General features: G+C 47.0%; 1 protein-coding gene across 6 annotated transcripts in view; it reads left to right on the forward strand.

Moving 5' to 3' along the window:
* znf423 (zinc finger protein 423) overlaps positions 1-16,809 on the forward strand; it is a 110,706-nt gene that overhangs the window by 58,737 nt on the left and 35,160 nt on the right. For 4 of the 6 annotated variants that reach the window (XM_030366958.1, XM_030366954.1, XM_030366957.1 and 1 more), the window contains exons 17-19: positions 154-361; positions 1,594-1,678; positions 6,576-6,596. In XM_030366958.1, the coding sequence (XP_030222818.1) occupies positions 154-361; positions 1,594-1,678; positions 6,576-6,596 (314 nt within the window). The remainder of the gene's footprint in view (positions 1-153; positions 362-1,593; positions 1,679-6,575; positions 6,597-16,809) is intronic. The other 2 variants (XM_030366960.1, XM_030366959.1) reach the window with 1 other exon arrangement.

The raw sequence follows: 16,809 nt of genomic DNA on the forward strand, positions 1-16,809 counted from the left end.
TGAGGAAGGTGACCCATAGCTCATTTGATTGCTGTCAAGTCATCTTAAATCCCCATCTGCAATGCATTTTTTCTAAAGTTACCTGTCTCCAGTATTAAGTACTTTATAACTTACAACATCATGGTGGGGGGCGGCTTTATTCAATCCAACCAGGAGCACAAACGGCCAGAGCCCCACACAGGGAGGGGCTGTCACGCCAGGGGATGCCCAGTTGGAGAAGCCTATGTCTGGGCTCAGGTGCCCAGAGTGTGGGGTGAAGTTCGAGAGCTTGGAGGACCTGGAGAGCCACGTGCAGACGGACCATCCCGAGGTCAGCCCAGATAGCCTGGGGAAGAAAGCAGAGGCATCGCCCGCGCCCAAGGTGAGGACAGCTGGCTTTATGTGGAGCACCAGAACCTTTCTGATATGGATTTCTGCCTTAAACATCTCAGGTTTCTTCAAAGGGCATCCATCAGTGTAGTTGTTAAAATATGGTGTTCAGTTTGGTTTTGGGAGGGTTGAGGTGTGTGTGTGTGTGTGTGTGTGTGTGTATGTGGGTGTGTTCAGGCTGTTTGCTCCAGTTGATATTGACAGTCTCTCAGACTCTATGGGACCTGCTGTGTGTCTTTGTACATGCATGCTTTTCTTGTTTGTGGTTGTTTTTATGAACTGTGTCTGTTTGTCTGGGCCGTGTGCGAGAGATTATGTATTCTGTGAGCGTGTGAGTGATTCTGTGGGTGCGTGTGTGTGAAAGGGAGAGGGAGATTATGGTTTGTGTGTGTGTGTGTGTGTGTGTGTGTGTGTGTGTGTGTGTGTGTGTGTGAGAGAGAGTGTGTATTTGTGGTTGACGGCTCCTAGAGACCTTCCTTCTTACCTGTATCTTTGTTTCTGTTTAGTTGGGAAGCATGAAGCAGACAAATATGTGTGTGTGTCTATACACGTGTGTACTGAGGCGTGAGGGCATGTCTGTGTGTGTGTGTGTGTGTGTACTGAGGCGTGTGTGTGTGTGTGTGTGTGTGTGTGTGCATGCGTTGAGGTGCTCAGTGCAGAAGGCTGAGGGGAGCGGAGAGATGGTGGAAGAGGGGCCTTGGTGTATTTAGTGTGTTTGTGCATGACTGATCACTGTGTGCTGTGAATGGGTAAGCAGACGCTCCCGTCTTCCACACTCCCATTTTCCTTTTCCTCCAGGATCGTCTCCCTCCAACACACACACACACACACACACACACACACACACACACACACACACACACACACACACACACACACACACACATTCCCCGCTATTGTCTCATCTCTTCTCTTCCCTTCTTTTCTCTTAGCCCAAGCACAATTCTCTTGTTTCTATCAGTTTATCTATTCTGCTAGTTACGTGATCCATGTAGGGAGAACGGCATCATCATTATGAATCATTATGGATTGGATGAAACTTGGGGCTTTATGTGTTGTGGATGGAACTGTTCCAAGTCCAGCGCTAAAACCAATCCTTATTTCTTATGTTATTGCCTCTTTACCACTAGCAATATGCATGGGATACAAATGGTGTCACAAGTTTTATCATTGTTGTCTAAAATGGATGTTTTTTCTTTCTGTGTGTGTGTTTGCTTTTCACAGAAAAAGACCTACCAATGTATTAAATGCCAAATGACGTTTGAGACGGAGAGAGAGATCCAGATCCATGTGGCCAATCACATGATCGGTGAGTCACACATTGCCGCACTGCTCTGGATGTACACTTTCTTCTGCTTGTTTTGTTCACAGAGGCTTGCTATAATAACCAAAGACACACACATTCACACAAACTCACACAACCACACACACACACATGTATGAGTATACATATGAGTATGTGTGCGTCTGTGTATTGGCCTGGCTAGCTTTGAAATCTCTTTCTTGTAACTTGTCAAATGGAGGCCAACACAACACTGATCAGTGTTGTGTTTCACTGTCTGTATACTGTATTTCTTTTTTCATATATCAATACATTCTAATATTATTCTAATCTACACATGCAGTGAGTACTTCATGCCTGGTCAGTGCTCACTGTACATAATAATTTGGGCCATGAATTTGGACTGGTTATGCATTTGACCAATCCATATTTTCTACTTTCATTAGTTTTATAGTCGAGTGTTCTCTTTAACCACCTCATTAGACAAATACAGTTTGTTGTGTGTGGATATTAAACAAAGTGCAGTCTAGTCAAAATGATTCACTTTATTCTATTCCTACATCAACACTTAGTCGTGTAGCCCACAAGGGATGGGGCACACAACACTGTGCCTGTGTGCGTCGTGATGCACCTGTGGTGATGTGTGTTCAACTAAAAAGTTCTTCTGTAGTTATGGAGACTGTTCTTTTATGAGCCTCCCTGGTGGCTGTTTTTCTTTTTTAATATTCTGCTTGCTCACTTAATTTGCTGCCGTAGCAACCCTGTCGTCATGGAGATTAACGAGGCAGACCTGTGAGTCGTTCCAGGAAACAAATGCTCAACACCAGGGCCACATGCCCGGCCCGCCGAGACCCTCCCCTCACTTGACAGGCGATCCCAGAGTCATTGGTGCACTTTAGGCTACTATTGTTTTTGTGTATGTGGGTGTATGCTTGTGTGTGTGTGTGAGTCTGAGTGTGGGTTCACGTTTGCGCGATGACATAGCTTTGAGTCACGGGTAATGTCTTGAGACGCAGCAAAAGAGACGAAGCAGAAGTACAGCTGGAGTAACTTTGCAATCCCTTTGGTGCGACACACACACACACACACACACACACACACACACACACACACACACACACACACACACACACACACACACACACACACACACACACACACACACACACACACACACCAGACACACACACACCAGACACCACACACACAACCTGCACACCCACACACCAGCCCCTGCACACCTGCACATGCGTTCACACAAGGGCGCACGTGTGTGCGTATTTGCAAAGTTGTGCTCTGGTGTCTCTCTGCCCCACTACTCTCCTGCAGTCCCTCCTTCCAACCCATCCACTTTCCAACATCTACTCTAGCTATTATGGTGTATGATTATCTGATAAACACACGCTGGCTTACCCCTACTCACCACCTCCTCCCCTCCCTCATGTCGTCTTCTGTTGCATGACCCCTCCTCCTCCTCTTCCTCCTCCTCTTTAAAACCTACTCCTACTCTCTACCACTGCCCCTCCTTTTTTCCAATTCCATTATTTTTCCCTTCAAGTTCCATAACCCTCCAACATGCACATTGGAGCACGCACACCAACTCACACGCCCACAAACTCTGCCTTTCACACGCACTCGCACACTCACACACACCGCATCATAGAGGCAGTTTTGGGTTAATTAACGTGCTACTTGTGTGGAAAAGCTGGCGCCGATTAATTATGAAATTGAGGCAGATTATTTTAAGCACTTGCCCATTTTGCCCAATGTGCACGGTACCCCACTCCCCAATCAGCGAGGAGGGGAATAAGACACTGTTAAGACGAGAGAACGCAGAGTGAGTTAATCTTTATAGGACTTGAGAGGAGTAATTATGAGAACATTCAGAGATAACAAACGACATTTACTTCTGGATTCTTTACCCTCTACCCACCTTCCATTCTCCACACAGTCTGTTAGGCCTCCTACCCCCCCCCCCCCTCTCTCTCTGTCTCTGTTTATCTCTGTCTCTGTCTCTGTGTGATTGTGTGTGTGTGATCTTTCTCTTCCTCCTTTTGCTTCTACTGTCATCGGTTATCTACACAGCTATGCGGTTTCCCCTCTCCCCATTCAGATCCCCCCTCTGCACAATGGCCAAGGAAGCAACATTAATTGGCCTCATCAAGGCATACAGGAATTCACACGTCACACATTCATCATGCACGAAACATTGAATGTGTTTGCCTGACTTCCGATGCCGTCACGTTGAACCCCCACCGCACCTTCTCACTCTCTATGTTGCAGAATGTCTGTCAGAACTCTGTGTTGCAATAACAAAGACATATGGACTCTTTTTTAATGGAAAGTGCCAACATTTATCCCACATTTAATCCTTGGCGGACTATGCTTGATGGATTGTTAAACTAGGAGAAAATGACTTTTGACACATGATGCCAATTGTTCTCATCGGCGTACGCTTCAGCTCTCCACATGAGTCATTGACAAAACCATCCCTTTAATCGCCCAGTGTACTTTTAACTTGTCTAAACACTGACCAATCACAAAGCCACCCCCAGCCCCCCACGCCGGGCCAGAGCTTTGAGCTGCTCAACTCATGCCGAGGGTCCGGTGCCTACTGGCTAATCAAATCCACTAATGTGATTGTCACAAAGCACCATGGGTAATGGCGCCTGCACCCCACGGCCCTGCTAATTATCCTGTCAGAGAGGAGAGAGGGAGAGGGGGGGTGGAGGGAGACAGCGAGGGCTGGAGAGAGGGGTAGTGGGGGGTCTGAAATGGGAAATTGCTTGACATGATAAAAAAGGTTGTATTTATTTTTTCAACGAACGTTTTTGCTTCAACTTCACGCTCAGCATTTGCAAAAAATCTGTTATTTTCTTTTGTCTTATCGAAATACCTGAAGCCAATTCAACCCATCTATTTACCTGTCATTAAACTGTCTGTAAACACACAACAAACATGCACACCTACTGCCAGTGCTCTGAAACCAAAGGAAGAGAGGGATAGTCAAATGTATTTTTTCCTTAGGAATGACCTTGCCCTTGCACAAAAGTACGTTAGGAAAATCACTCCGACTTTAGTGCTCATGTATGTATCATGTTTCATGAGAAGCACAACATTAGCAGAAAAGGTAGTTGGCAGTAGTTATTTGAATACATAATTATCGACGTTCTATGCATCTACTAATACATGATCACATGCTGCTCACATTCATCCTAATATTGTGTTGCTTATATTTTCAGATTAGGATCAAGACAGACACTCTTAGCACCGCTTGTTTGTATTCATGCAAGTGTGCTACATTCAGCGTTGTGTGCGAGTGTGCGTGTGTCCACGAGAGAAAAGGTGTTTGCATGCATTCACACACAGGTACCTAGAAGGCGATAGGCAGCAGGCAGCCTATCCCACCTGCTGTGTGTGTGTGTCTGCAGGTATGCGCGTGGGTGTGGGTGCGTTTGCGTGCGTAATCACAGTGCGCTGTGCTACTGGCGTTCTTCACGCTGATACCGCTGGTCTCATAGTGAGACAGCAGCACGTGCTCTTATCAGCAATGATAGAGCAGAGAGTAAAAATTGTTTTAATCATTTATACATTCATATGACGCTGCTGTGTGTGCGTGAACCCCCAAAAAGAACCCCCCGATTGTGTTGAGTTATGGTGTGCATTATATAAATAGTTCCAGTTCCCAAACTCATGGATCACCCCATTCCTTTTATGTGGAGCCATGAAACACACATATACGCATACAAATACACACAAACACTTACACACACCTACACACACACACACCCTACCTATACATTTAAGAGCACTCCTCCATGGGCTGCAGCTGCACAGCACAAAAACAATTCAGCTTGATAGAAAAACGCTTTGCTGGGGTCCTAAGAGACAACACACACACACACACACACACACACACACACACACACACACACACACACACACACACACACACACACACACACACACACATAGAAAATAACAGAATAACAGACGCAGGTAAATATAGTTCTACGTTAGTGACTGCACATTCCAAATGGATGAGTTCAGTTATCAGGGGTTTCTGCTCCAACTCGGTGTGTGTGTGTGTGTGTTTGGGTTTGTGTTTGAAAAGAAAACGCATTGGATTTTGGCAGGAGGATTCACATGGGGCTAAATAGGGGAGTGAGAGAGGAGCGCAGAAACACATACGCATTATTATTACACACATTTTTCAACTATAAACATACATGACATTGTGGCTAATGGTGGTGCATGCAGCCCCTAATGCTTTACTAATCACCTTGGTCTAGATTTCACAGCTTGAGCCTCTTCTGAATCACACACACAAACACAAGCGCACAAGCACACGCACACAGAGACAGACACAGCATGCGATTCCCCCCCCCACCATTGGCCTTAAAAGGGACAGGGCTTCAATTAGCATACCGAATTGAACCCTACTTTCATCTGCACCCGACTATTCTCACCATTTAAGTTACTCCCCGTGTCCATCCCTCCCCTCCTACTTGCCCCTCTCTCTATCCCTACCTCTGTGCTGATCTCCCCCGGTCGCCCAACATCATCCACTGAATACTGGGTTCTGACCTGTTTCTCCCAACATGTTTCCCTTCATTATCACCCTCACATTTATATTCTCTTCTTCTCTCTCGCTCTCCCCCTGTCTGTATGAATCCACCAACCTGCAATTTCCTCAGCCTGTATACAGCTGTCTCTTACCATCATATCATCCCCCCCGTTTGACTGGTGCTGCCTGCTGCCCGCGATGCGACCCCACCGACAGAGAATAAATACCCCTCCACTAATGCCCATCCCTCCCACTCGCCCCCCCCACGCCCCGTTCAGGCGTTGGCTCTCTCCTTACTAACCCTGCCTTCTCTCCTCCCTCCACCCCTCCTCCACCCACTGTTGGATGGCCACGTAGAAGAGCCCGCCGGACGGCAAGGTTTGTCCCCTCTCTGTCTCCTTAGTCTGCACCGTGCGCTTGTGGCGGCATGCTGCTGCCTGCCCATCACCATCTCATTTATTCTGGTTCCCAACCCGACCCCCCTGTTCTTAGACGGATGAGGACGCCTGTGTTTGGACTCTGAAGCACGGTCGACAGTTTGTTAGCGCTTTGCACTCGACTGCGTTGAATCATTCTTAAAAAATAATCTGGCCAATGCCTGCTACAAGTTAAACCAGTGCTTGAGAATGTCGAGGCTATTTCGTGTTAGAGCATCATTCGTGCGTTCCTTTTGATCGTCAGCGTAGACGGCTGTAGACGGCTCAAACCGAATCAGAGCACGAGAGGAACAGTGCTTGGACAGAATGAGGATCAGAGTTGCGCCCCCATCGAGGCCAACCCCAGCCACCAGGCTTCCCTCAATCCCCTTCCCCTTGCTCCACCGCAACTCTGCATTCACCTGAACCTAGCCCTGCTCCTTTTTGCATGCGTCTTATTCCCTAGACCCCCACGTTCACTCACATGGACACGGACACTCGCACACATGGACACATACGGAAACGCACACAAACGGACACATACGGACACTCACGGACACACACACACACACACGGACACTCACAGACACACACACACGGACGCTCATGGACACACAGAAACACACACACACACACACACACACACACACACACACACATGGACACAGGCAATTGCACACAGTTGCACTTGCCTCAGGGGTACAAAGTGGCCACTCACCTGGATCTAAGTGGTCCCATTGGACGGTGGAGGCTAATGACGTTTCCCCAGGATGAGCATTACTTACCTGTTTGTGCCGGTGAACTTAGCGAGCCCCCCGCTACCCCTCACTAGCCCGACTCCGAGACACAGAGTGCCATCGCTGCATCTGCTCTCGTGCCCTGAGATGAGACGCTAACTAATAGAAACCGGGCTACTCCACCTTTTGGGGGATGTCTGTTGACGTTTCTGTCTGGCTTGCTGCCAGGGGAAATCAAATGTGTGATGCGCTTGGCTAGGAATGATGGTGTCTTGCGTGAGGAGGGTTAATCTCCACTAGGCGAGGACTGAGTCACAGTTATTTTATGCATATTTACTTATAAGCAGGGTCGTATGTCGTTGCCTTGTCACTGAAGATGCAATGAGGTGAAACAGTAAATCTGGAGTGTGTGTGTGTGTGTGTGTGTGTGGTGTGTGTGTGTGATTGTGTGTGTGTGTGTGGTGTGTGATTGTGTGTGTGTGTGTGTGTGTGCGATTGTGTGTATGTGTTTGTTCTTTTATCCATAGGCTGTTGCTTAGGTGCTCTTTTGTATTTTCTGCTTTGCTGCTTCTGTGCCGCACATTAACATAATACAACAGACAATGGTCTAATTGATGCATTTTGATCAAGTTGCATTGCATTTCAGAACAAGCTGAAAAAAAACAAAAAAAACGACGTCTGTTAATTTCCTCTTGTGAAAATTGTGTTTGAAAAACAGTACATGAAAATGATTACGGCCAAGATCACGGCATTAGTGATTATGAATGTTTGATTCAATTCAATCAATGTTCTTCTAACCATCGTGATTGATCTCTTCAAAAGAAAAGTACCGTAAAGTAGACAGGATTATTTGTTCAACTTGAAATGTATCTCCCAAATTGTGTAACCTCTGCCTGTTGCAGCCATCGTCAGGCATGTCCACTGTCCACTCTGACTATAGTCGTGAAACCCCAGCCTCACAGCGCCCCGCACCGAGCGGAGAGGCAGTCCACTCTGTGCTACAAACAGAAGCGGATAGAACAGGAGGAGGTACACAGGGAGGTCGAGCGGTTGAAGGAAATGACAAGTACATCTTGGAAGGTGGAAGAACATCTTGGAAGGTGGGAGCGAGGGACACCTCGCTCCCACCTTCCAAGATGTTCTTCCACCTTCCAAGATGTATTTGTCATTTCCTTCAAGGAAGAAGGTACACAGGGAGGTCGAGCGGTTGAAGGAAATGACAAATACATCTTGGAAGGTGGAAGCTCCCCCTACCCCCCCCCCCCCCCCCCACGCTGCATCCCACTCTCTCTCCCTCCCTCCTCCCTCACCACCTGGAGCCACCCAGCCGTGACACCACCAGGGCATAGGGGGGGGGGGGGGGGGGGTGGGAGCGGGGGAGGGGGGCGGAGAAGGGCGGGGGCGGGGGCGGGGGCGGGGACAAGAGGCGGCGATGAAGGAACAGAGAGGGAGAAGAAAGAGGCAGAGGGGGACGCAGGTGAATCAAAGGGAGGACTGGGAGGCGCTATGCTTGTTGATACTACAGGTGTGGTCACCAGGGGATGGCAGATCTTTGAGTGCGGATGTATTGGTAAGTGTGGCTGGTTTGAAGAGAAACAATGACATCCCACCAGGAAGACAACCGACAGGAATTTGTATGCTCACCTGATTGCTTTTGAGTGATGAGGAGAGTGTGTGTGTGTGTGTGTGTGTGTGTGTGTGTGTGTGTGTGTGTGTGTGTGTGTGTGTGTGTGTGTGTGTTAGCAGACTGGGAGCGGATCGGTCCCCTAGAGAGCTAATTTTGTCGTCTCCTCGCTTGATTTGCCTTCCTCTTCCTCTGCTGTTTATTACCAGTGATTACAAGCTGTTTGGAAGTCTAATAGGACGCACACACACACACACACACACACACACACACACACACACACACACACACACACACACACACACACACACACACACACACACACACACACACACACACACACACACCACAGAACTTGGCTAGACACAGTGTAACAGAAGTGTACACTGTAATTGGGACAACTTAACAGTGTGTGTTATTGTGTGTGTGTGTGTGTGGGCGCATATGCAAGCATCGGTGTGTCTGTTATAGTCTTAACATTACCTGTATGTAGATATGCAGCTTCTTAGTCTAATTATGATGTATCTGGTGAATGGTTACTCTACAATCCCGGAATCTACAGCTGGACAAGGAGAGCATTAACCACACACACTCACTCACCTACACTTCAACACACACACACACACACACACACACACACACACACACACACACACACACACACACACACACACACACACACACACACACACACACACACACACACACACACACACACACACACACACACACCTCTTCGTCTTCTGCCACCCATCCCACTTCCTCCAGCCGTCCAGGTGTGGCTGCACCAGCTGCTAAAGAGGAGGGGGTGATTATGCATGCACAGCAACACATAAACACAGGTACACACACAAACACACACACACACACACACACACACACACACACACACACACACACAGGACAAACAGGAACAGAGGCACAGATTCACGTGAACACATTTGCCTCGCCGTTCTCTCGCTATCTCTGCTGGCTAATTGTCATAAGACAAACAAGGCTCAATAAACAGAGGCCAGCAACAATTAGCTCCCTGCTTAATTCTCTAACTATTCTGAATTCATTTTCTCCCGTGACAGCCACATCTGTTGCAGCTGGTGGCAACTATGTGTGTGTGTGTGTGTGTGTGCCTGGGATATAGGGATACAATTAGTGTTCTGCATATGTCCAAGTGTGTGGTGTTTGTGTGCGAGAGAGACCGTTACATTAGATTTAGGTGTGTGTGTTTGGGGCGTATATTGTTGTTGTTGGTTGTCAAAGGAGCACAGAACACATTATAATCACAGGGTCCTGCCCCATTGTTGTGCCATTATGCTGATATTATACTTGGTCATATCTATGTGTTTCATTTATTTTGCATGGGAAGTTTGGGGTAAGTAAACGGGGACTGAGAAAGGTGAAGAGATTGACAGCAGCGAGGGCAAGTACTGGTGGCATATTATGGCTCTTCAGCCTCTTCCTTGCCGAGCAGCTGGACTTCATTAGTGACTGGTGTTAATTACTGGGAACACGCACACACAAACACACACACACACACACACGCCGGCACACACACACACACAAACACACACACACACACACACACACACACACACACACACACACACACACACACACACACACACACACACACACACACACACGCCGGCACACACACACACGCCGGCACACACTCGCACACACCCATACAGGTCCATATAAACACACGCTCGTGAACACACGGTCCGTTAGGGCTTGGAAGGTGACCTTGCGAGCAAGTTGGAATTAACACAGAGAAAGAGACGATGCCAAATGGAAAGTAGAAAGTTCACACGCCAGACTAAACTGTGCCCGAGTGCTGGTGGTGATAGTGGTGATGCTCCTGGGTTCTTCTTATACTGTAGTTTATGTATCATGTAACTGGTCATTCGGCTTCCGGGGGCCCTCATGTCGAGCCCTAAACAATATCTCTATGATTGTTTCCTTCTGTTTATGTTCTTTACTTCCCTGAGCTGGCAGAATATGCAAGCACAACCGCAGGCATGTATTTGGAAAGGGAACTGTGGAAAGAAGTAGTTCCACAATGTGTGGGAGGAGAGGTAAGGACTTGAAAGACACACGCTCACCTGCACACACAGCATGGGGTGGGCCGCGAGCACAACTGAGAGAGACCGGGGGGGATACCACTGCTTCTTAATTACAGAGTACAGACCAACAGCTACAGCCAATCAGGGACCGAGAGCAAGCAAACAATGCTCCGTCACATTGGGTCCTAATTCTGTATGTGTAGCCAGATGTTGACCATCACACTGCTTTCCATACACTCCCCACTACAAAGGCCGTGAGACACACACACAGTGCACACACACACACACACACACACACACACACACACACACACACACACACACACACACACACACACACACACACACACACACACACACACACTTACACACACACACACACACACACACACACACACACACACACACACACACACACACACACACACACACACACAGAGAGTTATGCACACACCACATCTTAGATGAATCAATGTGTTGATGCTCTGGGTAATTTCCCCCGGCGCCCCCGCCTGCTCCCCCCTCAGGGTGAGGGAGGTGACAGAGGCAGTCAGTAAGGAGACAACGTCTTCCTTTTCTTCGGCTTTCATCCTTTCCCCTGTTGCCTCGCTTCTGCCCCTCCATTCCTCCTTGTTCCCCTCCTCTCCTCAGCTCCTCAGCCACCTGTGTGTCCCTCCATTCCTCCTTCCTCCCCTCCTCTCCTCAGCTCCTCAGCCACCTGTGTGCTCCTTCATTCTGTCCTCCGTTTGGTTGTTGTTTGGTTCATTTGTTGGTTGCTTGGTTTTCGTTCTTTAGTTTTTCCCTTTTAGTTTTTTCATTCTTTCCTTCATTTGGTTGTTGTTTGGTTCATTTGTTTTTGTTCATTTGATGGTTGCTTTGATTTCTTCCTTTCGTTTTTCCCGTTCATTTGTCCGGTCGTTCTTCCCATCATTCACACACTTGTTCTTTCTGTTGTTTTTTCCTTATATATATTCTTTTCTTTGTTTGTTCATTCTTTCTTTATTTCTGTTACACCATCGTCTTTCGTTCTTTCTTTCTTTCTTTCTTTCTTTCTTTCTTTCTTTCTTTCTTTCTTTCTTTCTTTCTTTCTTTCTTTCTTTCTTTCTTTCTTTCTTTCTTTCTTTCTCTATCTCTCTCTCTCTCCCATGTGTTTAGTGTTGGCTACTTACCCAGGAGACGGTTGGGTAACAACACTCCTCTCTGTAGAGCCATCTTGACGTCAATATTTCTACACAATAGGGTGAATTACAAAGTACACTGCACTGAACTAAAATGCAATTCAACTGGAGACTCATTTTTCAAAATGTTCCCAATGGTTTTGAACTGTTTTGAAGTTTATCTCGCCAGCTTGCCAGTGTGACACACATATACTGTATGTATACATGTTTAACTGACTGTACATTGGTGAAAGCTGCAGACTTTTCCCATAGAAAATAGGTGCTTATGAAATGGGTACACAAAGACTTGTTGAGATTTAGAATGTGCATTTGATTAGTATTTCTGGCATCCCTCATACTGATTTTTGAACTCTTGATTGATTCTATTATTAATTACGCAGCCTTATTCTCTGCGGGGAAAAGCCAACAACAATCCTTCCTCCCGATCATGTTTTGATTCAGCGTGTTGAGAGGTGGGGCTTTTCCCAGACAGTCTGTTGTCAGTGTGTTGGTGAGAGGGAGATACCGAATCAATGTATTACACGCAGCTCTACAATTTAATGTGGTTTTACCCATTTTAAATGGACAAGTCATGAAATTGTACATTTGAATTGTTCTTTGTTCCCAAATTGTTTTATAGGTATTTTTTTGTGGAATGCAGAAGAATGCAAATGAACAATGGATTAGTGACTTGAGTCAGGTTTTGTTATCATTTGCATAACCAAGTATTTATGCCTAAAAACATTTGGAACATAATCCTCTGTTGAAGACACTGAGGTTATAAGCTGTACATATATATCCCTTATTATAAGCTCCTCTTTACTAATTTTCATATATTCTCCCCCATTGCTTCCCCTCCCTCCCCTGGATGAGACAGAGCCAGCCTGCTAATGGTGGATGGCAGAGAATGGGATGGTCCAAGCCAGCGACACACACACACAGGCACACAAAATGTGTATACCCCTCCTTTACTAAGAACTACACACACACACACACACACACACACACACACACACACACACACACACACACACACACACACACACACACACACACACACACACACACACACACACACACCTGTACTTGAACACCACACCGACAACCTCTGATACACATGCTTTGGCAGGGATTGGTTAAAAACACATGTAACACACACACAGCCACACAGACACACAGAGACACACACACACACACCCCCGCGCGGCGGCCGTGGTGCTCTGTGGCTCCTGCCGCATGGTGGGGTTGCTCCTGGTTCCCTGCTCCCTCTCTGGCCTGCTCTGCTCGGCGTCTCTCCGCCTCCCTTCTCCTCCTCCTTCTCCCAGTACATCTGGCATGCTCAGCTGCTAAGGAGCGCCATAATTATCCCGCCGGAGACACATGCATGCACACACACACACACACACACACACACTAGCACACACATGCTGGCATTGTGACGTGGATCATGCACAAGCCACCTTGTCACGCAAAAACACACCCGCACGCGGACGGTCTTTGGCGATTTGTGCCGTTCCCTGCTGCTCCTCCTCACTACCGGGGCTTCATTAGAGTGTGTGTGTGTCTGTGTGTGTGCATGCGTGTGTGTGTGTGTTTGTTGATGCAAGGCGGTATGTTTGGATGCTATCCAGATGTTTTTTCACCTTCATCTTTTATGTTTTTTAGTTAAGGAATGGGGCATCCTAGACCCCCCCCCCCCCCTCCAACAAACTAGAAAATACTAAGAAACTAATACTCAACAACATTCTCTCTCTCTCTCTCTCTCTCTCTCTCTCTCTCTCTCTCTCTCTCTCTCTCTCTCTCTCTCTCTCTCTCTCTCTCTCCTTAACTCAATTTCAGAGGGGCCTCATTGGCATCGGAAACCTACGTTAACGTTGTCAGAGCAAGGGTGAAATATTTCAGAAAAATGTAGGTACAATAGGAGATGGACTTTATAAAGAAATATTACAATACAGTGTATAAATCAGATGAGTTATAATTAACTTAAATACAAAAGAAGAAAAAGAATAGATTAGGCTTTTTCTCTCTTCTAAATATATAAAGAGATCGCTCAGTGTCTCTCACCCCCCCCCCCCCCCCCCCCCCGGCTCTTTCTTCTCCCTGCTCTGTAGTAATTGCAGGGCTGTTTTTAGGCCATCTAGTGACACAGTGTAATTACTGGCCTTGTTGAGGTGAAGGAGAGGCCGAGGTCAGCGAGAGTGCGCGCGCGTGTGTGTGTGTAAAATATACATTAATGATATTTGCAGTAATGGTGTGGGTTTGCGTGTACATACACCTTTGAAAGTGTATTGGGGCTAGCAGCCATTTGTTCGTAAAATGTGTCATGTTAGTGGCCAAGCTTTTGATGTGAAGTGTGTTGTGTTAGCATGTTTTTTATTCATATGTAGGGAAAAGAGGAATCTAATGCTGAGGAGTTTGGGAATCCAAGAGATGAGACTTTGAATGTTGATCGTTAGACAGTAGAACTTGTTTCATAAATGTGCTCGCTCAAGTTTATTAGACACGATACAATCGTCATCTCTATGATCCCAGACATAGCAGTTCATAATCTTTTGGGGGTGAAATGTTACTCGGGATAAAATTCATAGGGTAGTTTAAATGTAGGGAGATTTGATAATGTGGAAGTGCATTTGTGATTTGTTCCTTCCAGCACTTGAGGCGTATTCTGCAATCCATTTTACCGGTGTTATCGATCCATTGTTCCCATGTAACTGGTGTTATCAGTCCACTATTCCCATTTTTCTGGTGGTGTTATCGATCCATTTATCCCATCTTACTAGTTTGATCGATCCATTATTCCCCTCTTACAGATGTGTGTGTGTTTGGAGGTTGTGGCTCAATTACCTGCCGGTGGCCTATTCGCTCCATCATTTAAAAAAAATATTCTTCAAAAAATGACCATGGTCCGTCTGTCTGTCCCTTTGTCTGACCGTCTGCGTCCCTTCAAGCTAGCCGTCTGTACCTCTGCCGGCGTGTCTGTTGTTTTCTCTCTATAACTGCCTTGCTTGTCCACGACGTGTCAGTCATGGGGAAAAGGTAGCTGGCAGTTTGTTCATTCCTGACTCTTTGGATGAACGGCTGGCGGATCAATAGATTTCCACCAGCAGTGTTTTGTACAAATGCATGTCCTCCTCATTACCACAGCAGTCTGCCCTCTCTATGGAACTAAATAATTCAAACACAAACAAACACAGACAAACTCACACCAGCACACATACACACAAACGCACACCTGCACGCACACCTGCATACAAATACACGTGCAGGCATACACACATACATACACACACACCAGCACGGTAAGAGGCTGATCTTGCTGGCCGCTCCCAGTCCTCAACGCTTCACACAGCATCGTTGTCTCCATCACCAAACGAGGCGATAGGCTGCGTTTGCTATGATCGGCTCAATGTTGTAAGCACTTCCTTGTGACGCTCTTGTGTGCGTTTGTGTTTGTGTTTTTAAAAGAACTTTAAGAGGGCTATCATTATCAGCACAATCAGCCAATAACGTTCAAATGATGCCATCATAATATGAATCAAACTGTCGCCATCAAACGCTTTTACCGCCCGTTAACAGCTTGCGCTGGCGGCGATGCCAGGAAACATTTGTTCTTTGATTGTTCAGTTTTGACTCTGTCGATAGTCAGCTGTTGCTATCGTATGCTGCCGACATAAACTTGTTGCTAGGGAACGTTTTTAACCGACAGTCGTTGGTAGATGGTCCGACGTTATGGTCTGTTGTTTTGGTACGCTGGCCGAGACTGCAGGATTTATCTGCCTTTTTAGTATGGAAACCACCTAGGAGCTCTGTTCTGAGGACTGCATGCAGATGAGATGAGAGTCTGCATTCATGTATTTATGTGTGTGTGTGTGTGTGTGTGTGTGTGTGTGTGTGTGTGTGCACTTGTGTGTGTGTGTGTGTGTGTAAGCAGGGGGGGGGGGGGGGGGGGGGGCACATGCCCTGAGGCTCAGGATCCTTAGTGGATGGCTAACTGGGCGCACAGTGACCCCGATCCTCTCCCTGATCGATGGTGTGTGTGTGTGTGTGTGTGTGTGTGTGTGTGTGTGTGTGTGTGTGTGTGTGTGTGTGTGTGTGTGTGTGTGTGTGTGTGTGTGTGTGTGGCTTGTTAGCAGGAAGCAGAGGGGAGTCCAGGGACCTCTGCATTCCCTGTCGAGGGACAAACAGAGGTCCCAGCACCTGGACAGAACACACGCAAGCGCGCGCGCACACACACACACACACACGCACACACGCAAACCTTCCCTCTGGCTCTGACTTTGTCTCTCTGTCGACATAACATGCATATTATTTTCTGAAACACACACATACGTATCCACACACACACGCACCCATACACACGGACACGCTATGCATACAGATTTGAGACCACCCAGCCCTAGTGCACTGCGGTAGCACTGAGATTAACATAATCTTTGCACACACACGTGAACACATGCAAGCGCTGGCAAACACACACGCACACACATACACACAGACACGCATATATACACACGTGCACACAGGTACAGCCAATCATAGAACATTGCCCCAGTCAGTTATAGTACAGGAAATATCAAGGGGACGAACAACACAA

The sequence above is a fragment of the Gadus morhua genome, chromosome 9, assembly GCF_902167405.1.
Source record: "Gadus morhua chromosome 9, gadMor3.0, whole genome shotgun sequence".
In the NCBI taxonomy this organism is placed as follows: Eukaryota; Metazoa; Chordata; class Actinopteri; order Gadiformes; family Gadidae; genus Gadus; species Gadus morhua.